We start from the raw sequence: 24,631 nt of genomic DNA, 5'->3' as shown, positions 1-24,631 counted from the left end.
TGCCTTTCTTTCTTTCCTTTTACAGAAGATTCTAGTATTCCAGAAACTCCAGAGAATGAAAGAAAAGCAAGTATATCATATTTCAAGAATCAGAAAGGAATACAGTATATTGATTTGTCTTCTGATAGTGAAGATGTTATTTCCCCAAATTGCTCCAGTACAATTCAAGAGAAAAAATTCAACAAAGACACTGTGATTATAGTGTAAGTTGCACAATATATTCATTATGTTTGCCTTGTAGAAGATTTTTCAAGGAAAAGATACTTAATTTGAAATATTTTGATGACTTCCCTTTTCTTTGGCCTTCGTCAAGTACATCTTGGTTATTTTTTCTCTTGTAGACAAGGAGGTATAAGATGTGTGTGTTTCTTGGAAAACAATAATTTTCAATAAAAGACTTAGAACAGATACTCTCTGTTTCTAACCTCCATACTAAGGAAATTATTTTAACTAGTACCTTTAATCATCTCTAACAGCTTATAGTTTGTTCTTGCATCCTTAAATTTAATAATCCTAACATTTATTTGGTGCATTCTATGAGCTAGATACTCTTTTATGATTAGGGATACAGAAATGAACAAACTCCAAACCCTTGCACTTATATTCTAGTCAGAAAAATAAAATTTATAGCATGTCAAAGAATTAACTTTCATGGACAGAAGGGGCAGGAAGTAGGAAGTCCAGGATGAGGGCATGGTTTCTGAGGAACATGGTTTGAAAGACTTTACTGAGACAGTGGCGCTGGAGCACCCTTGGTGAGGTTGGGGTAAGTGGGTTTGTGACATTTCCAGTTCAGGGTGCATATGCAGATGTAGGAGTCCAGGGAGTGTTGGTTTGATTTTTCAAGCCATATGGTTATAAGAAATCATGAAAAAACATTAGTATAATTGGAGGTCTGAGGCACTCTGGATTTTAGAATCAGGGAAAGGGGAAGAAACTTACAGATTATAAGAAGGAAAAGCCATTGAGGTAAGAGTCAAAAGATTACATGATATTCTAGAAGCTGAGCAAAAAAAAAAGTGTTGTGGGATGGCCTGAGTGAGATTTGTTTATTGCAGACAGTAAGATGAAGACTTCCTCTTAAATTGAATGCTTTACCTAAAGACATGGTAAATGTGCTTCATCCTGAAATTCACTCTGAAATAGTAAATAGTGAAATAGTGTAAATCTTACTTACATGGTTAACCCTGCTGTCACCATATTTTACTTTTTATTGCAAAGAAGTTTTAAATTTACAGAGAAGTTGTAAAAGTAATATTTCCCCACAGTCCTTTCAAGAAGTCATTCATTGTCATAATTTCTCAACATTTGTTTTATTCTCTTCTTCATAAATAATTAGAATATACTGAACAATTTACGATATTTTGCATTTATTTCCAAAGAACAAGGTCATTAATTCACTTTCATATAACAGTAGTATTTCACATTCAGAGCACCAGTTACATTGGTACAATACTAACTCCCTTTTACTAAATTTTCCTAGTAATGTCCTTTATAGCATTGCTACCTAAAGCACAGATTTATAAATTAAGAATATACCCTCGAAATGATGATCAAGATACTAATTAATTCTCCAAGACAGTCATGAGTAGTGGAAAAAATAAAATCAGCTCAGCTAAGTAATGTTCCTAAAAACGTGCTTTGTTTACCTTCCAGTATAAGTTGCTTCCATTGCTGCCATTGACGTGAACATGTGAGCACAAGTAGGTGGAGGACTAGCAGTCAATCCTTACCTTGCTATGAACAGTACTTTGTAGTATTTTTCCATTAGTGCACATTGGCTTTAGTTTATCATACCTCTTCAGTTGCATGAAATTTGGAGCATTTTCTTAGCATTTGTTTTTTTGTGTGTGGGAGAGTTATTTCTCACAATATTTACCTTTGATATTCAGGGCAGATTTTCTTAGGGGGCTGAATTTGGGTTTATCCAATGTTTCTTCATGATTACATTTAGGTAAAATGAATTGAATACCACAGTGAGAAGTGTCTTTCTCACTGTGTCATGTTAGGAGGCAACTGATACTCATTTGTTTTATTATTAGTAAAGTGAGATTTGGCCAATCTCTTTTCAGTGGACCCAGCCAAAGTTTAAGATGGGGTAATAATCTTATTTCCTTTTACTCTAGTCTTAGCATCTATTGATTCTTGCCCTCTGTTTTGACAGTGGTAGTTGTAGAGTGCTGGTATTCTGACTAGTATTGTAGAACTTAGCACTTAGTATTTGGTATTGTACTATAAAGAAATTTTTCCTTTCTCTCAATTTATCCATGTATATTTTTATGTAGAATAATAGATACATGGAATCATGGATGCTTATTCTGTGGCTTGTAATCTGTTACTATCTATCATTCATGTTGATGCAGATTGCTCAGTTTTGGCACAGGTGGGCCCTTTCTAGCAGGCTGTCTGGTGTATCTCTTTGATAAATTCCTCTCATTTTTCTTGAGCCTTGCTCTTCCAGCCCAAGAAGTTCCAGGTTTGCACTCTCTCTACCCAAGGCCCGAAATTAGAATCTGCCGATACTCCAGATAGTTCTGGTTTCTGGGAAATGGCATTTTTAAATCTGGGAAGTAGATCTGTTCTTTCTTGGCAAATGGGTGTTGTCGCCCCACTTTTTAAAAAACTATAATATTTTAAATATTAACAGGATTCAAAAAATCAAAACCCTACAGAGGAGCCAGGTGCGAGCACACATGTACAATACCTGCTACTTGGGAGTCTGAGTAAGGAAGGAGGGCCCCAGGAGCATCACAAGTTTAAGACCAGTCTGGCAAGTAGGCAAGACCTTGTCTCAAACTAAAAAAGAAAAAGTGCTGGTATATAGCCCAGTGCTCCCTGGGTTCAGTCTCTAGTACCCACCCCAAAGAATAAAAGGAAAGGGATCTCTACAAAAGAGATGCTTAGACCAGTGTCTCCTGCTCATTCCCTCTCCTGTCCCTTCTCCTTTCTGCCCCCACCCCATCCCTCCTCAGAACTAACCACTTAATTTAGCTATAGCTGCTGCTTTTTTTTTTTTTTTTTTTTTTTTTTTTTTTTTTTTTTTTAGGCAGGGTCTCACTATACAGTTCAGGCCAGTGTTGAACTCACTATGTGGGCCAGGCTGGCCTGGAATTTAATAGTGATCCTCCTGCCTCAGCCTCCCAAGTGCTGGGATTACAGGTGTGCGCCACCACACCCAGCTAAGTTTAGCCTCTTGTTACACTTTGTTTTTCTTTCAAGTATCTTTTTTCTCCTTGTTTCTTAACAGAAAAGGTACATGGATAGTGATCTACTTTATCCATAGCGGATACATTCCCAGGTCCCAGGAGACGCATGGATTCACTGTGGTGTTTACGTCCTTTCCTGTGACAAAGTCGAATTTATAAGTTAGGGACAATAAGATATTAACAACAAGAACTAATTACTCCTAATTTATACAGTCATACTTTAGTGCTCGACTGCTTTGAAACTCATTGAATTTAGTACTTGATACATTTTAATGTGAAAATTTTGTCCCGGTTCTCACCGTGCAAGCTAGAACTTGTCAGTGCTGTTGGTCTTGTGACCAGCCACCCTTCCAGACAAAACAATTTGTTCAGTACTTGATTTTGGTACTCATCACACCACCAGGAACCGTTAACAAGTACCAGGATACCACTGTATTCAGATTTCATGTACTTCATAGCTGCATCCAAACAGCATCCAAACAGATATTAGGACTGAACTATTTTAAATCTAGAATGGTTTACTCCCCACCCCTCCTCTTCTTATGGCTTTAACTTATTGAAGATTCTTTTCTGACAGAAACTACATTTTTTCTCATAATGTTACCAAATTTATTTCCCTGTTGTGTTTTTTATAAACTGTAGGTTAAATCTAAGGCATAAGACTTATGGGACAATATGAATGTACATAAAGTGTCCTGTTATGAGTGGTCATGAGTCTCATCACAGTTAAAATTATGATAGCCAGAAGAGTAAAGACCTTTGAAAATGTAGCCAGGGCAGAAATTGTATGAATTTCAGCTTGAATACCTTCATTACGAGATAGGCAGGTAGGCAGCAGGGACAGTAGTGAGGTAGAATGAGAATTTGAGGTTGAGTGCATTAAGAATGAGAAGTCTGAAAAAAGAATAAGAAGTCTGGTTCCTCCACCTGCCTCGCAAGCATAAGGTCCCAAGTTCAATCCCCAGTACCAAAACAAAAAACAACAAAAAAAAATGAGAAGTCTTATTATAATAATGGACAGAAGGCACATGTAATTGTCTTCCAACACTTGAAGGACAGAAATAGTGGTAAAGGAAGAGATTTATTTAACTCTTTAGAGCAGTTTCTCAGAATAAAATTCACGATGTCATTGCAGTTTTTAAAAATACATATTCTTGTGCATAGTGGCACATGCCTGGAATCTCAGCACTCAGAAGTTTGAGGCAGAAGGATCACCATGAGCTGGAGGCCAGCCTGAGCTATGTGTTAAGTTCAGGGTTAGTCTGAACTACATAGCAAGACCCTTTCTCAAAAAATAAAAATCCCTAATCCTTGGGAATTTGCATTTCACTATTAGTAGCTGATTCTTTTTTTTTAAGACAGGGTCTCACTATGTAGTACTGTGTAGCCCAGGCTGGCTTTTAGCTGATTCTTATACATCATCGGTGCGCTAAGAGATGACAGCAGAACTAATGTGAATACCTGTAGAGAAGTTACAGAATGACAGTGTTTGGATGTGTGTTTAGAGAGCTGCCCCCCCTACATAGCAAAGCCTCCATTTGCTGGTGTCAGGAATATGCTGGAGTATATCCCCACCTTGCTGTCTTTCTCTAGTGTTACTTTCTACCCATTTGTTACTCTAGTTCTGATGTCTAAAATGCCTACCATATTAGGAAACCGAAATTAAATCTGATTCTAAATTGTTAAACATATAAAATGAAATGGAGCAGAATTAAAATTAGTTGTTGGAGAAGAAACCCTCATATGAAATAAATACTTCCTGTTTGCTGAGGCAGCGTTTTGTTCCTGGCAGAGATACTTAAATGAGACCATTCTGACTTTAACCCTTACCTCCTAATATCAACATAAGCCATCAACACCTCCCCCAGTTTTCTGGTACTGAGGAATGAACCCAGGCCCTTCAACTGAGGAGCTACATTCCCACCTGTTTTTATATTTTTAACTTTGAAACATGGTCTCATAAGGTCGCGAGGTTACGCAGGCTGGGCATTCCTCCTATCTCAGCCTCCCAGAGTTCTGAAGTTATAGGCATGTGCCACTATGCCTGGCTTCAGGTTCCTGCTTTTTCAGGAGTAGAAAGACAACATTATTTAACATGCAAAGCATCGGCTAAAGAAGATAATTCCAGCTAGCTCCTCTTTTTCATCTTTTCCATCCCAGCCCAGGTAATTTGAGATTTTCTTCAAAGTATGCTAACTTTGATAATGGAGATTTTTATATACACAACTATATTGAAATAGAAAGAAGTTCTTTTACTTTGATATAGATTTCACTTACTGTTGAAAAGACTTGCAGTTATTCTGTATTGTGTAAACATACAGACAGTATAATAAAAAATTGCAATGCATTAAAGATGATTTTTCCCCTTCAAAAATATTTTTAGTTCTGAACCATCTGAAGATGAAGAGTCCCAGGGCCTTCCTCCCATGACACGAAGAAATGATGGTATTTCAGAATTGGAAAACCTTTCAGAATTGGAAGATCTTAAAGATGCGAAACTTCAGACCTTGAAAGAACTTTTTCCACAAAGAAGTGACACTGATTTACTTAAGGTTGTACCTTTTATAATTAGTTGTAGCTGTAGTGATAAAAGTCTCTCTTGAATCCTTGCTATAGTTAGTGGTGGATAGCTATTTTTCTAAAGATGTATGTTTGAAGATAATTATTTGATATAGTAAAGATAAATGCTTGAAATTTACTTCGTGATAGTTGTAGCTCATTAATAGGGAAGGTTATTCATCTGAAGTAATAAAATAATGTTGCTCTTCCATGCCCCCCTAGGTTGCAAGGTTTTCTTGTGTTTGAGTGCTTCTATGATAGGAATCCTTCCACTAGAAGCATTTATGTAAGCCCCCTGTAGTTAAGAATTTTTGTCTTATTCATCAGTATCTGAAATTCCGGAAATTTAACGCTCACTCACTTCAAAGGGCAACACTCTCTTGAAGTAATCTATATTTCAAGTGATTCCCCCAGCTCAAGAGAAAGGTGACATTTAGATATCATTATACAAATTTTTAGACAGATGTAAAAGAGCTCAAGAAGTGATGAAATATAAATCTAGCCCTAGGCTTAATAAGAATATGCTTTGACTATTTTTGTGTGTGTGTGTGGTACCAGGGATCGAACCCGGGTCCTTGCGCTTGCGAGGCAGGTGGTGGAACCACTGAGCTGAATTCCCAGCCATGCCTTGACTATTTTGAAAATGTAGAGGGACTTATAAAATGTCAGAGGTTCCAGGATTAGGAAAAGCTAGTATGGAAGAAAGCATTCTCATATTTGACTGTGGCTGTTTGATTTAATATTAAAACAGCTTATTAAAAAGTAAGGGCTACAGATGTAGCTCAGTTGTCAGTTACTTGCCTGTTATGCACGAGTTCCTGTGTTAATCCCCAATCACCACCCCCCCATAGAATGTTTTAAAAAATAAGCTTATTAGAAATACGGGAAACTAATTAAGAAAATAGGGGATATTTAGTTTCTTCTGAAATCTGAGATGTTACTGGACGGTATAAAAACAGTATATTAAAACTGTTGTGTAAGTTTTATATGCATTATGTTTTTGAGAAGCTTCAGGCCATTCAGAAATAAAGTAAAAATCAGTAAAGTAAAAATAAAGTAAAAATTTCTTTCACTGATCTTAGAAGAATTGGATTTTTAAAAAGACCAAAATTGTGCGTTTTTACTCTAAAAATAAAAAAGGAGTATAAATGTCTATTGGTCTGTCGCTCGCTTCTTTCTCCGTTTTCCTTCCATCTCCTTGTCCTCCTTCTCTGTCCTTTACACGCACAATACCTGAAACACACAAATAGAAGTCAAAGCTTCAGTAAAAAGCCTTAAAATAACACAGGCCTGGAAAATGGTATGTGTACTGTTTATATTTTAGTTATTCTTTGTAGTGATGAAGAATAAATCATATACATTTTAGGATACACTTAGAAAAGTCCAGACTTTAAATAATCAGATTTTGTGAAAATTTATCATAGGACTTCCTGAACTTAATCCATAACACACACATATACTCCACCCTGTATAATATTTAATGTATTTGTCTTCAGTATTTCAATAACTTTGTGAAATAATTCTTTTCAGTGGTTTTTGAAAACATTTGTCTTTTCTTTTTCCGTTAGTTGATTGAGTCAACAACCACTATGGATGGAGCCATCGCTGCAGCCTTGCTGATGTTTGGTGATGCAGGTACACTTGGCTGAGTTTGAGTCATTTGGTTTACTAGTTACATAATAATAATATCTTACTACTGCTGCTCTACAGTTCACCTAGCATTTGTGTGAATTCTTACAAGGACCTGTGAGGTATTAATAACGTCAATTTTTTTAGATGAAGAAACTGAAACTTCAGGTTAAATAACTTAACTGAGGTCATACAGCTCCTTGGAAACCAAACTTGTAAGTCAATCCCCCTACCCTCTAAAAAAGGAGAGGGACTAGCTTCTCACTGGTAATTTTGTTTGTTTTCTATGAACCAAATCCCATAACAGTTTTGGAAGGTGTATTTTCTTTTCTAATTACACTGTGGTTTTATTTACAGGTCCACAAATCTGAGGCAGTAAAAACTAATGTCTTGTAGAAAGTCCATGCCAGTAATCAGCATTCCTTCATTGAGTAAATATTTATGCTGTGTTTCAGGCTTCTGATAGAAAAATAAAGGCATTTAAAGGAGCTTGCAATATAGAAAAATCTTCAGATTTTTAGCAAATGCTATTTTGATTTTTTGTTAACTTACATATATCAAAAACGACAAAAAACGAAAAAAATCACCTGCAATCCTCCTACTGAAAAGCATTTAAAGTAGGTAATGAAAATAACCCTATACTCCATTGATGTTTTCCTGTGTTCATGCATACCATACAGTGCGCATGTACACTAGGGTATAAAACATAAGTCACTAATTTATCATGGGTAGCTTATCAGTGCAGTTAGGTATCTGATTATTTTAAATGGCTTCATGACATAATCTGTGACTGCTCATAGGGTTAGTTTATTAATTATTTTCCTCTTACCATTTGTTTCCATTATTAACTGTGTTTTTACAAAAAGTCTTTCTGTGGGCTAAATTTCAAACTAAGTTCCTCGGAGTGTGCACATTTTTACTTCTTATATGTACTTCTGTGCTTTGTTCAAGGTTGTACGAGTGTATGCTTTCATTAACTGTGTGATGCATGACCCTTTCCCTAAGTGAATTTTTCTACTTTTGTAGAGTATGGAGCATTGAGCCCAGGGCCTTTGCACTGAGCTGGATCACCGGCTCTTTTTAAAATTTTTATTATTTTGAGATGGGGTCTTGCTAATTTGCACAGTTGCACAGCCTGGGACTGAACCTAAAATCCTTCTGCCTAGCCTTCCAGAGTGCTGGGTTTACAAGTGTGTACCACTGTATCCAATTTAAATTTGTTTTAGAATTTAAGATATATACAAAAATATGAAATAATAAGTTCCTGTAGGCTGATCATGTTTCTTCAGCAGTTATCTTACCTCATTTTCTCTCTGCTCAACAAATTGGAGTGGATCCCAAACATGATAATATTTCATGCATATGAAATATTTAAAACCTTTCATTTTCTCCACTTTAAACAAGGGGACAGTATTCTGTGTATGCCACTTACACAGAATATCAAGATGCTTTTGTTTTCTGCTTAATAGCTGTGCAACATTGGGCAGTGTTGCCTAATTCTTCTGTGTTCTTTTTCTTAGCACTAAAATAGTATACTGTGCTGTACTCATAAGTTGTTGTGAAGATCAGCTAATAAAAGTCAGTGTAACTTCCCTGTTGTGGTGCCTGGTATGTGCTGAGTTCTTAAGGACCATGTGATGAGAAAATGTACAGGGGAGAGTTGACTTATTTTCCTCATTAGTGTATCTCTAGTACTTACAGTATTTTAGAAGCTCCTGAAAAAATGATAGACTCAGTTAACATTTGTTGAGTTGCTTAATAGCTTGGAAAATGTCACATAATCTTTCCATTGAAAACAGGTGGTAGAATGATTGTTCCATAGCAATGTCTGATCTTTTTTCTCTAGCATTTTCTATCATTTGACTTACTCATCAATTTAGCTAATATTTCTTATCCCCCAACTAGTACATAAAACACGCTGTCCGAGGCCTTGAGCGTATATAAGGAACCCAAAGGAACAAGCCCCCCAACCTCATGGAGTTTATAATCATCAGTTGATGTTTTTTCTTATCCTTGTACTACATATTCATATTATTTTTGTTTTTTTAAAAAAAGTTGACAAAATACAAGAAAACAAGAAAGTGGGATTTGATTTTTAAGTACACTTTCTTGCTGTGTGTTGGACTGGACAGGACAATTGCAAAGTTCTTAGTGTACATTTTTAGGAATGTATAGAGCGGCTCTTTTCTAACTGGAAGATGAGACAATCTTTACTGTGTTGATACAGGGAACTTTGTGTTTTAGGGTATTTGTAGTAAGAGGCCTTTTTAAAATAGCAATCTTCACAAATCATGATATTGAATCTGTGTTTTACCACAAATTAAAATCTTCTATACACAGTATTACCCTACATATTAAGCCATAAGGGAGTTTTTACATAATATCTTTTGAAAGTTTTTGTTTACAAAAACTATATCTAAAATTTGTACCCTACTTGAGAAGGTAAAGTTGTGTTTTCTTTTTAGGGAAGAAACATATCTAAGTGACATGGCATAAATTATCTACTCTGAAGATTCTTTTCCAGACTTAAAATATTACTTAAAGTACTTAACTCTAGCAGATGTACAGGTGATGATATGGTTGTGTTTTCCCATTTCTAAGGTGGATGCTGGAAATTAGTTTGTGTATACACAATGCACATTTGCATTATGGAATGAAGTAGGAGGAAACAAGTATTCATACTAACATGATTACTATGCCTTAAAAGTCTGTGGTATTCAATTTTATTTTGTAATGGCCATCTTAAGTTTACAACTCAGACACTAGTGCATGTGCCTACTTTGAGTATTGTGTAACTGCACAGTTCAGATTCTGATAAAGTTCATGCTAAAATTGTACACCTTTGCGGGTTTTAGCCATGCTTTCACGTTAGCAAAACTGTATTTCCTATTTGCTCTCTGAAGGTGAAAGTGTTTCATAGATAAATGATGTACAGACTATACTTAATTATCTATTTGGAGAGAGAATATTTTTAACATTAATAGTGTGATGGTTTACAAATACTCCATTACACTGAATTGTACTTTGGGAAGACTACAAAGCATGTTCACTTTTCCTTCAGTCTAATCCATATGTGGAAGAAAGAACGTAAGGCCTGAAAGAGAACTCTATGGTCAATATAATACATTTTACCTTTGTTCTGATGTAAATTAATTACTGTTATTTCTGTGTAAAGTTTGAGTATGCTTCTCTTTTAAAAGGTGGTGGGCCCAGGAAAAGAAAATTATCTTCTTCTTCAGAGCCGTATGAGGATGATGAATTTAATGATGATCAGTCTTTCAAGAAGACAAGATTGGATCATGTAAGTTACATTTGGATTGCAGTATCAAAATTAAAATATGTTGTGTCTGTAGGTATCGGACCTGAAAATCCATGTAAATTAATCTTCCCTTTTGAAAATCCGTTCAATGGGATTATAGTGCAGCAATCTTCACTTTGGGCTAACAGTTGTGCAAATCCTTTATAAACCACATTTAGGTAGCTTTCTTTAGCTGCTCACATTTTCCAGTGCTGTAGATGGTGGTTGAAGGAGGGTCAGCAGTGAGGCAGAAACAGTACCTGGAGGGTCTGAGGCAGCTGCACATGTAGGTGATTAGTCTTGCTTTAGTCCATCCGCACATATCCCCCGTGTGTGTGTGTGTGTGTGTGCGGGGGGGTGACTAACTAAATCACCTTTTGTATATGATGGATTGCTGCTACAATGTTCAGTTTTTGGTTTTGTGAATCAGATGCCCAGGTCACGTAACAGTTCACACGTCATAATTACTTGATGTCCTGTTGTCAACCATTCTGTTGCTGTCAGAACCTACTATCAATCTAAAAACTGTTTCATAAAAATACTCCACTTGGTTCTGATTTTAAAATGTGATTTTTTTTTTCCCAGTGCAGTTAATATGTTGGAGAACAATTTGTTGGAAGCCAATATTTGCTCTCATGTGTATGTGCAGTTTTATCTATTAAAAATACTAGGTGAACACAGAAAATTTCTCCCAGCTGAACAAGCCACACAGGAACATAGTGTATAAAACACACACACTTCAAACATTTCCTGACTGCTTCATTTTACTATGTATTATCTTACAAGACCCATGTTTCCCTGTCCACTTTGTGAGATTTTCTGTTTGAGAAAAGCACATTCAATACCCCAAGCCAATCTAAGCATCCTGTGTCAAAAACGCCATGTACTACATGCAAAAGTAAGGTTTTCAGTAATGAGAAGAAGCTCAAAGGAAGAAAATGGAAAGAAATGAGAACATATGGTAGATCCCAAGCAACAGGTATGAAAAATCTCATTGTGGATCATCAGGTAATGTCACAAAAATAAAAGTATATGCCCAGACCAGATTCTAGTGCTGTTAAGTCAGGAAGAACAAAGCATAAAGAAAGAGAAGAAAAGGAGAGATTCTTGAACACTGGGATTCAGAACAATGAGTGAAAAAATTAGGTACAACCTTTCTTACATAAATCTTTATTTTTACACTAAGTCAGAAAAGAGAAATCACTGTATCTTGCAGAAAGTGATTCCTTTTAATGCCACTAGTGGTTGCTTTAGTGATTTCAAGCAGTGCTACAATTTCCTAAGCTTTCAGCTTTCTGACATAGCCATTAGTGCAAGTGAGAATTTCCCACCAGTGTTATAGAAGTAAACTGAGAAGGCAACTGTGCACTGAGTTAAATTCTTCGTTTTGACGGCACAAGTACATGTTACGAATTCATGCCCTGAAGAACTCAGATCTCAAAGACAGAAAACAGGTGCCACAATTTAAGGCTCTAACAGGTAGCATAACTGTGATATTTGGTAGCCGTGCCAAAGGGAGGTTTTAAGCTGAAGCCAGTAATAGTTCATCATTCACCAAACTGTAACCTTTGTGAGTGAACCTTGTAAAAGGAATTTTTAATCAGCCTTGGGTTCACTTCTGTATAGGAGAAATGTGTGGATCACTGCCTATGTTTCATTGATGTTTTTTACTTAGTTCTTTCAACTGAGGTTATTACAACAACAAAAACCTCCAAAACAAAAAACTTAACTTTAAAAATTCTCACAATGCACCAAGCTATCCCTCCACAAAAGCAGGACTCAACCCTAGTATCATGTCTGTCCTTTTCCCTCCAAAACCCACCTTTCTGATACAACACCAAGAAAAGCTGTCATGGCATCATTTTTAACTTACATATAAAGTGAACATTTATGATGTTAATTTCTGCCACTGAAGGTGACAATCTAAAAATAGTTATGGAATTTTGGAAGAGATTTAACATTAGAATGGCCATTGCTATCATTGTATCCTAGAGTAGTAACAATAAAAGTGTTTGTAATCAGGCGTAGTGCTGCATACCTTTAATCTCAGCACTCTGGGAAGCTGAGACAAGAGGATAGCAAGTTGGAGACCAGCTTGAGGAACTTAGTGAGACCCTGTCTCAAAATAAAAGGCTGGATATAACAGTATGAAGGCCCTGGGCTCAATCCTCAATACTGGGGAGGAAAAAAAGTGCTTGTATTACATGGGGTAGAAAGAGCTCATTGACCTGATTCTTGATTATGAAATACTTGATCCTGCACGAAAAATTTTAAAAATTCCAAACAAGCTGTGCTGATCTAAAAAAAAAAAACAACAGATTTGAAGAAGTATAAAAGGAAGATGCCCAAAAGCTTCTAGGGTCCCACCCTAATGATCTTCACCAGTTTGCTGCTGATGGCTTTGTGCATGCAGAAGATACTGACGGCCATGCTGAAAGCTGAGAGGCTACACCATGTCAGCTTAATACATCAACTACCAGATTTTTAAAACCAGTTGGACTGACTTAGTAATGCTAAAGGTAATAGAATAGTCTGGTATGGCATCCAGATGAATTTGGAACTATATAAGCAGCTTTATTGTAAGACCAGGAGGCTGGCAAGCAGCAGAAATAGTATTTGTTTAACTGGGTGTGGTGGCTCATGGCTGTAGCCCCAGCACTTGGGAGGCTGAGGCAGGAGGATCATTGGAGCCCAGGAGTTGAAGATAGCTTGAGGAACGTAGTGAGACCCCATCTTAAAAACAGAAATATCATTTATTCGTTATTTATTAATTGTAAGCCAATATGGCAGAGATAACACAAAGATAAATGTCTCTGCTGTGATTTCTGTTGGACCTTGCCAGAGACTTTAGGGCAGTGGTGGCAAACCTATGCCATGTGCTTCAGTGGAATGTTTGTATCATTGAAAGCTCTAAAAGGTTCACCACCACTGCTTTAGGGTATCTTGGCACCAATTCTTTGAGAAGCCTTGAACCTGTTGGTCATGAGGCTTAAGTGGCAGACACATCCTAGACCTGCTACACAGCTTTCTCAGTCTGGGCTCCATGTATAACTGACAAGAGCCCCTTCATAGCAGATGCAAGCAGCATATAACCTGATTCCTTGCCTCCAGCGTTCAAACAGATCGACCCAGTTGTGTGTCTCTTAGAGGCAGATTAGGTGCAGTCATTTTTAGAAGAGTGGAGTTTGCAACATGTTTCTGACCAGACTCCCATACAGTTAATGCAAGTGATCGCCCCCAGAACTTGAAGTTGGTTGTTTTCCACTCTTTCTCATTCGTATATCCTACCAATGCTCTCTCAAATACTCACTACCTATCAAGTCTGTTGATCATGATGTTTTTGGTGTAGTAGATAAAAGTGATGTACTGTGGGCTGCAAAACAGAATCATTGGAGTGCTGTTAGGAAGAACAGCAGAGTTACCATAATTCTGAAGGCAGTGAGGGTATATCTGAATCTGCCCAGATGAAATCATGCTCATTTGCACTTAGTAACTGCAGTGAGGAGAAAAAACATGCCTGATGAGTAACTACATAGCTAGATTGATTGCTTCAGTAAAAAATCTCACATCTAGTAGAACAGGCACAGTGGGTTCATCACTTAACTGTTCTTGATATTCTGATGTCATTCTCTGAAACTGTTCCCACTTTCCCACGGGTCAGGGAAGTGTGTTCATTGGGACAGTGTGCTGTGTCAGCCTCTCTAGGTCCTTACATAGTCTTGCTGTTACTGAAGGAGCAATTTGATATTTCCTAGAGTAGTGGCTCATACTCCATGGTTCGGGGAGCTAATGTATGCTTTCCAGTCATGCCAAATGTCTGTTCCAGTTGTCTGTTTTGGAGCTGGAAAAGTAACCTCAAGATTGAATGAGTTGTAAGTGCTGGGCCCACTGAGATCGAGTTGGGTCCAGACTCCATGTGTCTTCTGGCTTGTAAGGCCCTAGTGTAACTATTGGACATCTTTTGTATTTTCAGTCATCAAGGATTGAGAGAGTTGGCAGGGGGTGAGATCTGGAAGCAAACAACAAATGATAAGGACACTGTCTACAGAATGCCGGATGTTTCATTTGTGCTGTCATATACAGTATTTACTGTACCACTCACTGTTTACTACTGGTCTCTATTCACTTTTTCTTGGTGATGGTTGTTACTGATGTTTTGATGGCTGGGTATCAAACCCAGGGCCTTGGGCATGCTAAGCACAGACTCTTATCACTGAGCTTCACCCCACCATGTTTTGAGGGGAAGAAATTCACTTAACATAAAATTTAACTATTTTAGAGGAGCTAGTTCTGTGGCCTTTATTACAATCATAATATTGTATGTAATGACTCTTAACCTAGTTCCAAAGTGTTTTCGTTACCTCATAGTGCTATATTCATCAAGTAGCTTCTCCTCATTTCTTTCTTCCCCTGACAGCCACCTGTTGGCCTTCTTTCTCTGCAGACTTAGACCTATTTTGCTTTATTTATAAAATGGAATTATATGTGACCTTTTATCTTTTTTTTTTTCCTGAGACGAGTTTTGTTAAGCTACCCAGCCTGGCCTTGAACTCCTGGGCTCAAGTCATCACCCAGCTTCGGACTCCCAAGTAGCTGGGACTACAGGTGCATGCTACAATACCTGGTTCAGTGTCCTCTTTTATTTAACATAATGTTTTCAAGATCCATTCAAATTGTATCATCTATCAGCACTGCATTCTTTTTAGGGCCAGTAATAATCCATTTAATGTGTATGCAATTGTTTTTCTTTATTTTTCCATTGATTGGCATTTGATGTATTTGTTAAAAACAGGAATGTGCTGTTTGAACAACTAAAGTAGGAAAATCTCTGCAGTGGATATATACTGATCTAGAGTCAGACACCTGTTATTTTTCCACCCTAGCTATTCACCTGTGACCTTTAAGATGCTTAGTCTTGGAATTTTAATGTCCTCATTGTGAAGTGAGGATGGCAATATGAATTTCTGAGCGTTTTGAAACACTTTCCTCAAATGCTGCTCTGTGTAGTCCTGGTCAAAATCCCATTGCTCCTGCTCTTTCTGCATGAAGACTAAATTTTGGTTATGCAGTATTAATTGTGGTTTACTTCTTCAGCCTTGTAGCCTATCCACTGTTACTGTGCTCCAGCCCAGAGAGAACACTTCCTTTATAAAGTACATGTAGTTTTCTTCCTGTTGCAAACTTCCATGGCATTTTTTTCTTCGCTACTAGGGCTCAAGCCCAGGGCCTAGTGCATGCTAGGCAAGCATTCTACTGTTGGACTGCACCTCCAGCATTTTATTTGGCTTTGTCTTATAGAACTTTATCTTGTTCCTGTGTGCTAGAAGGGTATCACTCTCAATTTAATTCTTTCTATCTTAATTATAGAAATAAAGATATTAGTTCAACTGTTGAATAATAAAGTAGGTGAAAGAGAAAATAGTGGACTGCTTTTCTCTATCTTGTTTGTACAGCATGTGATACAGTGCTTAGCATAGTTCTTAGCTTTTTTATTGACAATACAAGATTTTTCCTATATATGAACACAAAAGTTTTTTTTTATTTAAATGTGGGATTTTAACTATATGTTTCAAATGAAGTGAAACTGTATACATGTACACAGTTATTTCTAGATTAACTTTAGTTTTTATATATAACTCTACTTAAGTCCCTTGTGTCATTTCACTTTTGTTATGATTGAACAATTAGTATTTAAGCCATTCTGTGATTCAGGACTGAAATAAAAGCTTTTCTCTCAGTATTCAATACTGATAGATGAGTATAAAATTATGAACATGATGAAATATTTGCATCACTTTTAAAACTTGTCATTATTTTGGAGACTTTATTATGAATTATATTTAATTTTAGGAACGTTATAGTTTTAGCAGATTTGTCTCATTCTGAACACTGAATACAGTTTGTGCTAATGGATACGTACTCAGGGTCTTTCAGCGATCTTAAGTCAGCAGTATTTTTATCCTCTAAGACAAATTTGTCTGTTCACATAAACAAAAGGAAGCATACTATATTCTTCTGATCAAATGTGTAATTTTCACATCGTGTCAAAGTACAGATGTAATAACCTTAATACCTTTGTTATAATGATCACTTAAATTGGGTTTTTTTCTTTCATTCTCCATTAGGGAGAGGAATCAAATGAGTCTGCAGAATCTAGCAGTAATTGGGAAAAGCAGGAAAGTATTGTATTGAAACTGCAAAAGGAATTTCCCAATTTTGATAAACAGGTGAGCAGTAGGATATGGAAATGTGATTTGTGTATATTAAATAAACAATTACAAAATAGAGTTTAACCATGTAAATGCTTGAGGCAAGTTTTACATTTTTCCAATTAAAGTTCTCTATTTATCAATGTTACATAAACTGTTTTATACTGCCTTTGAATTCTTCATATTTTTTACTTTGTTTACTAAAGTATTAACATTATAACCCCAATCATAACAGACATACTTTAAGAAATATTGTGAACTCATTTATGAAATGTAAATCATCTAGAAAGCTGTCTGTTGCCCTTCCCCATCAAGTAACTGCTTAGGGTTTTTTTTTTAATGTTTTCTTAAAAGAATTTTAAAGTGTAATGTTGCATTTCAGTGCCTTAAAATTTCACAAGCTTTGTTGTACTGCTCAGGTAGTAAGATACGTGTAGGGTTTTTACAGAGTACTAGGCATGCCAGTGCTGAAGGGCTTCCCTCCTCTGTCCCAGTGCATGTTTACCATTTGGAACACATTTGCACTTGTATGGATTTTTTTTTTACATCTTGTGCTTAGCAATCTGCTGAGTTTGATGAGCTGCAAGATCTTGTTTCTATCCCAGTTCTTCACATGCAGTGAAACTATGTGTAAAAGCCTAGCAACCTGTTGACGTTTCTTTTTTGTTTTTTGTTTTGTTTTCATTTTTGAGATGGGATCTCACTATGTAGTTGAGCCTCACCTAGAACTCACTATGTAGCCCAGGCTGGCCTTGAACTCACAGCAATCCTCCTGCCTCAGCGTCCCGAGTGCAGGGATTATAGGCCTGCACTACCACGCCTGACTTTGAAGTTTCATTTTTAACTGAGCAAACATTTTTTGATCTTTCAGTATCCAGTGTACCTCACAGGGAGAACTAAAAATACAAAGTCTTGTCAGGCTTGCTTCCCTTTGAAGACTATGGTACAGTACATTTACAGAGATGCACTTACACAGAATGCCTTTGTAGTGCAGCCTAAAACAAATGTGGTACGGTAAGGTACGAGTTCTGTATGTTCCCAGGTGATTAGTGTAGTTTAAGAGTTGTATGAATGTTGCACGTTGCTAATTTGTAACAGCCATCAATGACTTCTTTCCAGGAACTAAGGGAGGTACTCAAAGAACATGAGTGGATATACACAGAAGCCTTGGAGTCTCTGAGAGTGTTTGCGGGAGACCAGGGTAATGACCCTATGCACAGGAAAACGTATTCCCAACATAGTCTGCGTGTCAGCTCCACATTAGAGAATGGGGTTTCAAAGTGTTGGAAGTAATGATGTAAACAATTTTGAATGACCACTTCCTAAATGTCTTGACCTGTTTATGGCAGTGTAAAGTAAAACAATAAATATCTTTTTCTATTTTGCCAGTCTTTCTTGGTAGTTTAGGCTTTTTTAGACTACAGTGTTTGAGTGTAAAAGCAACATTATTAACATTTGAACAGCTCTCAATTAGAGTGGGTCTTGCATTTGTTAGTGTCTTATAATCACTAGTCAGATGGCTGATCCTGCACTTCAATGTTGGCGTGGAATAAAAGTCTGAACCTAGAGGATTCTAGAGAATGGTAAAGGAGAGAGCTGGTTAGCAGAGTTGAGCCACACGTTAGCAACATCCCTAACCAAGAATTAAGTAAACTTAGCACTTTATCATTACAAAGCCAGCCTTAAAAGTCTACTGCTGAAAGGGAAAAAATGGTACAGTGGCTTTAGGTGTTTTTTAGTGAACATTTAGGAAATGCTGTGTCACCAATATTCTTGCCTAGAGAACGATACCGTGTAAAAAAAGAAAGCTACCAATATCCATTTTTAGGCCAAAAAATTATTCACAAGATCCACATTATAAATGTAAATAAGTTTGAGGAATACCTTATCCAATTCCTTTTGCTGTTTTTTTTTATTATTTATTTTATTTATTGAGGTTTCTGGATATGCAACTATGTTATCTCTTTTTGCTGTTTTTTTATGTGCAAAAGAATGTATGGTGATATTTCTAAAGGCTCTTTATTAATAGAGACATAAACATTGTAAATTAGTGCAGTCACCCCTCAATATCTGTGGGTGATTGCTTCAGGATCCCCTGATAGCAAAACTGCTGATGCTCGGGTCCCTTGTGTAAATTGGTGTAGTATTTGCCATAACTCATACATACCTCCCATGCACTTTAAACCAGTTTTAGATTACTTAATAATTTCTAATACAGTGTAAAGGCTATACACATAGTTGTTTGTTTGGCTTTTTTTAATCATTTAGGGACAATGATGAGAAAAGAGTATATATAATCAGTACAGATATAAAGTTTTTTCCTAACATTTTTAATTCATGATTAAACCCATGGATTTGGAACCTGTGGGCACAGAGGGCCAGTTGTACTATAGATTCATTGATGCATATTTTTTACTAGAACGTAAAATAATAGTGTACCTTCTTTCGCAGCCATCATAGAATTAGATGAAATATGAGAGATTAGAGAGCATAGTGGTGCTTTTCAATGATAGTATAACTTTTAAATTATACAAGCATTTTTTCAATACCAGTATAAGTAGTGATGAACTCAGAATAGTGTAAATAGTGGTGGAAGGATGGATTATAGTGTGGACAGTTGAAACAGGCGCTTTGGTAGTAGTAAGCTTCCCTGTACCAGCACATCATTACTCTAACCATCAGTGTTGGCTCAGGGGGTGCAGCTGCTATGGATATGCAGGTGACATTTGGATTCTCAGACCTATATCAAAAAATGAAAATTTATATTTAATTCATTTTTAAAAAAGAAATCATGTTTTTGAAACTATTCTTAGTGCATAACTTCAAATTCTATTTTAGTATTTCTCAAGATGTATCATAATTTAACAGTAAATTGCAGTTGAATTTTTCTGTATAAAGGATATGTAAAACTTAAATACTTTTCTTATTTGAAGTCTTATATCTTTATCTATTTCTAATTTAGTTACTATTTTTGTCTTTTATATACAGATATGCAGTATGCTTCACAAAGTGAGGTTCCCAATGGAAAAGAGGTTTCTTCAAGGACTCAAAATTATCCTAAAAATGCACCTAAAACAAAACTGAAACAGAAATTTTCCATGAAAGCACAAAATGGATTTAATAAGAAACGTAAAAAAAATGTATTTAACCCTAAAAAAGTGGGTGAAGACTCTGAGTATGACTCGGGTTCGGATGCCGGCAGCTCCCTGGATGAGGACTACAGCAGTGGGGAAGAGGTGATGGAGGATGGCTACAAGGGGAAAATCCTCCACTTCCTGCAGGGTGCCTCGATTGGTGAGCTCACTCTCATTCCTCAGTGCTCCCAGAAGAAGGCTCAGAAGATAACAGAACTCCGGCCCTTTAACAGTTGGGAGGCTCTGGTAAGGCTACATTCTTTTCCCCCCTCCGTGTATGTTTAATTTACAGTACCGTTTACAGTCAAGTTATCTTCAGCCCAGGGAAGCATAGATGGGTGGCCTTAGCCTGTGTAGAGTCAAACATTACTTTCATTGTAAGCCAATAGTGTTTCAAATAGTGTCATATGACCTAATTTTGAATGAATTAAGGGGTGATTTTCCTGAAAAAATCCAAGCTGATTGGCTGGAAATACTGTCACTCATTCTTTTGCATAGAAACTTGGTTCATTTCACTGCAGAAGAAGAAATTAGAGCTTCCATTTAGGAAGGAGTTGTTTGCTAGCTTGTTCTGATCTGTTACTGCTGGATGCCATGCACAAAGCAAGAATGTAGCAGAAATGTAACTGCAACTGTTTGAAGAGCAATAGCAACGTCCAGAGGAGCTCCATGACTCAAAATGCCAGCCTGAGTGTTTCAGGCTTCACCACAAAAGAAGCAGTTGTTTATTTTCTTCTTCTTCTAAAAGTGATAGCTCAATCTCTAACATGTTTTTCTTGGTTAAACATCGCCGCCATTTTATGGAGTGTATCAGGCTGCGTTTTTAATTGTAAAGATAAAAAAATTTGTGGAAGCCTAGAATTTTCAAGCATTAGGTGAAGGGAAGGCATAAACACTGGTAAGTACTCTTTGCACGATCATTTTGTGGAATTTGATCTCCTGTAAACAAGATTTATCCAGAATATCTGCATTTGAGTTTTATAAATGTCAACAGTCATCAAATCTTGCTCCTACAGAGCAGTGTAAGAACTCTTAAATTTTGCTTCAACTCTTACGAGACTGGTTTTATAGTGCGAATTGTATATAGGCCCTGTAATAAAAGCAGTGTGGGTGATTTTTTTTTTACAGCTTTTGAAGACAAAGTGGCTCTGGCTGCTTTGTAAAGCTTTTCAGCACATTTTATTTCCTAAGTTACAGAGCAAAGTTGGATTTGTGGTTAATTGTATACCTGTGACAAACCTAAATGCACGAGGGTTCCTTGTTAAGTGATAGGGGAGAGTCCCTGCACGGTGGTTACAAGAAGCAGTGTTTTAAAAATTAAAATATTTGAAAAACAGAAACATTGCTGATACTTCATAGCTTTAAAAAAAAAAAAATAAGACCATTTGTTTTGCCCGAAGCCTTTGCTTTTCCAGAGAACATCTGTCAAAGCAGGCCTTTTCAAAACTTGTTTGGCTTTGCCTGAGTGATTATTTGTTAAAGTATTTGCTGAAGGGCTTTCTTGTTCTTCTTTTCTTCCTTTTCTTCTTTCTTTTAATCTTTAATGGTCTCCAGTGCTATTACAGAATTGGGTTGCTCAGGCTTGTTAGGATTCTAATTTATTTAATAAGGAATGCAATTATCTGCACTAGTTTGTTTAGTCACTGTCACTACTTGCCCAGATATCTTACAGTTAAAGAAAATTGTACAATTTTACCAGCGGTATATGTGCCAGGTTTTAAAAAAAATATTCGGTAACTTAACATGTAGAGAGCATATTTTCCCTACTAATTAATTGGCATAGTTTAAATTAGTATTGACATGACTTTGGAGATCATTCATTGCTGACTTCAGCGTCCTAACTACTTGTGCATTTCTAAACCTTGAACATAAAGACTATATTGTTCATTCTAACCAGTCATCCAAATGTTGAATATTTTATGTAATATTTCAAAAGTATCTTAAAAGTAGACTTTCTTTCTTGAGTTCAGTGACTAGTGTTTACTGTCCTGAGAAAAATAGGTAAATACATTTTCCCAAATTAATAGTTTAATGAATAAATATATATATAAGCTTTCAATTTCAATTTAATTAGAGCTTTTTTTTTTTTGGTATCAGGGATCGAACTTGTGTCCTTACGCTTGCGCAGCAGGCGGCGAAACCACTGAGCTAAATCCCTGGCCCAATTAGAACTTTTACCATCTATCTACTTTTCAATAATTTTAGAGTTTGAATGTGACTGGATTATAGAGCAACTTTTACTAGGTCAATATTATGTGCGTTTTTATAAAAAGCTGTCTCTAATAGTTTATCTCTAAACAACTTTGAAACAATAGCAAAAGTCTTTATGATAGATACTCTATTTAGAAATTTCTGTGAAGTTAATGAGGTTTTGACCATGTGCCTCAGTTAAAAACCTTCATGAAAATGACAGGGCATTGTATATTCATAATGGTTTGCTGATATCTAGTCAGCTCTTAAAATTATTGTTGAAGCGTATTTAAAAGTAAAACTGGAAATTATTAGCAGTACTTTTACGCAACAGAATTTGAAAATTTGCAGATCATTGAGTTTTTCAAGGTCTTACAAGTCTACTGTATGTAATATAGGACACAAACATAATATGCTTGCATAGTACCAGCTATTTAGTAATTAGCACAATCATTCTAAATTGAGATTACACACTTTATATTACTAAAATTTCCTTGCCAGACATTATACTTTTTAAAACTGCTTTCAGGTACTCCAGTTACCTCATTTTACATGAGGAAATTTTATTTGCAAAAGTGCATCACCTGGAGGTTATTTATATTTGCAGGTCATTTTTGCTATTTTTTTCCCTTCGCATAAAAATTAAAATAACTGTTTTAAGGTTTCTTTATAATTTTTCCGTTTTACTTGTAGTTTTTCTACATATAAGCAATAATTTACTTGCTCATTGTAAGAAAACCAAATCATTAAATCAGGTAGACTTTAGAAATGTCGCACGCCAAAAAAAAAAATGTCATTAGTTTAAAAACCAGTATTGTTGATGTGATGAAATTGTTGTTTTCATTGCCAAATTTCACATATTTGATAGCATCAGTTCACCAACCTCTTAACTGAATTTTTGTCTAGCTTTGGGGACATTAAGGTGGGATACTATTATGTCTATGATAAATCCTATCACATTGCATTTTAATAGATAAATCAGAATAGTAATATAGACTCACTAATCCATTATTCGTGAATAGCTCAACCTAAAATTTTCATTATATGCATCTATTTCAACATTTAGATTGTGTAGATGTAGTTTTCCTGGGCTGTTAACCAAGCACCTCAACCATAGTTCATGTTGTATACTCCATGCTTCTTCTGTTACTTAAAATCTATCAGTAACTTGGACCATAGATCCTTTTTTTTTTTACATTGTTTTACTCAATGATTTCTGTAAATTGTCTAAATTTATCATGGCATTATAATGTACATACTCTTCCCATATACAGTGGCTTCATTAAGTGTTGTTTCTAAGATAACTGTACTGGGCTTTATTTTTGTATAAGTTTGATAAGTTTTATTTTTAAAAAATAATAAATGCATCCCAAGTATTTTGTAGGCTGCTGCTCACTGTTTATCCTAATGAATAGGATTAGAAATCTGTCCTCAGGCTGTAACTTGTTAAATAGGGATTAAATAATTTTATTTAAAGAATCTCCCCCTTCCTAAAGGAATGCTAAAATATTTGTACAGTAAGAGTGACACACTGTGGCAAGAGTTGGGCATTTCAGCAGCAGGCTACTTCTGAGAGAATCCTTTGAATGGTAATTAAGGTTTTTTGGTTGTTTTTTTTTTGGTGCTGGGGATCAAACTCAGGTCCTTGCACTTGTGCAGCAGGCGGCAAAACCACTGAGCTAATTCCCCAGCCTGATAATTAAGTTTTTAATCAAAGAGATTATAATCAGGGCCATATTGATACTGTTTTTCTCATATAATTATCCAGCAGGTAGCAGTTACATATTTTTATTTTCTTTCCCATAAAAATACTATTTTTGAAAATGATTTTTGTATAAAATCGAAATAGTACGTGAAGAAGAAAGTAAAGTTTACCCAAAATTCTACCAGATACTCACCACTTAAGATATTTTTGGCTTTATCTATACATTATATTATTTATACATTTGTATATTTCATGCCGTGTAAATAAGATCGTATTTTCTATGTTTATCAGTAACATTGGATTTAATCTTGCATTTTCAGGATACTTTATGTATTTCTTAAATCACTTTTTGGTGAAGCTAAGTAACTTACAGGACTGTTAATTCTTCTTTATTCATAAAATAGGACCATGGAGACAGCAGTGTTCTTACACATTTTTGTTATGTGGGTGTTATAACCTCCCACCCTAAATTAATAAAGACATTGTAGGAATACCTACTGGCTTTTATTCCTTTTGGTCAAATTTAATTGTCATTATTTATGCTTGCACTTAGGATTAAGAAGTAAAATAACCCTGAAAGCTGTTCTGCCTCATGCTCATGGCTGTGTCTTTCCCTATCCTGTTCCTCACATCACTGCTTTTCTGCCTTTGTCTGGCTCCTCTGGTCACCTGCGTGTTTCTGGGTAGCACAGTGCTTCTTA

At 36.0% G+C, this 24,631-nt stretch overlaps 1 protein-coding gene across 4 annotated transcripts in view; it reads left to right on the top strand.

Annotated features, from left to right (window-relative positions):
* The window catches only part of Smarcad1 (SNF2 related chromatin remodeling ATPase with DExD box 1), a 65,459-nt gene that overhangs the window by 14,478 nt on the left and 26,350 nt on the right, over positions 1-24,631 (top strand). For 3 of the 4 annotated variants that reach the window (XM_004848083.4, XM_004848082.4, XM_021261082.2), the window contains exons 3-9: positions 26-203; positions 5,590-5,758; positions 7,334-7,400; positions 10,595-10,695; positions 16,818-16,919; positions 18,021-18,102; positions 19,890-20,281. In XM_004848083.4, coding sequence (XP_004848140.1) covers positions 26-203; positions 5,590-5,758; positions 7,334-7,400; positions 10,595-10,695; positions 16,818-16,919; positions 18,021-18,102; positions 19,890-20,281 — 1,091 coding nt within the window. Of the gene's footprint in view, positions 1-25; positions 204-5,589; positions 5,759-7,333; positions 7,401-10,594; positions 10,696-16,817; positions 16,920-18,020; positions 18,103-19,889; positions 20,282-20,561; positions 20,934-24,631 lie in introns of those variants that run through there. The other variant, XM_004848084.3, reaches the window with a different exon arrangement.

This window comes from Heterocephalus glaber, unplaced genomic scaffold (assembly GCF_053883595.1).
Source record: "Heterocephalus glaber isolate CG9 unplaced genomic scaffold, H.glaber_assembly_v1.0 deba00001454, whole genome shotgun sequence".
NCBI classification, from domain to species: domain Eukaryota; kingdom Metazoa; phylum Chordata; class Mammalia; order Rodentia; family Bathyergidae; genus Heterocephalus; species Heterocephalus glaber.
This window is presented reverse-complemented; position numbering and strand designations above follow the sequence as displayed.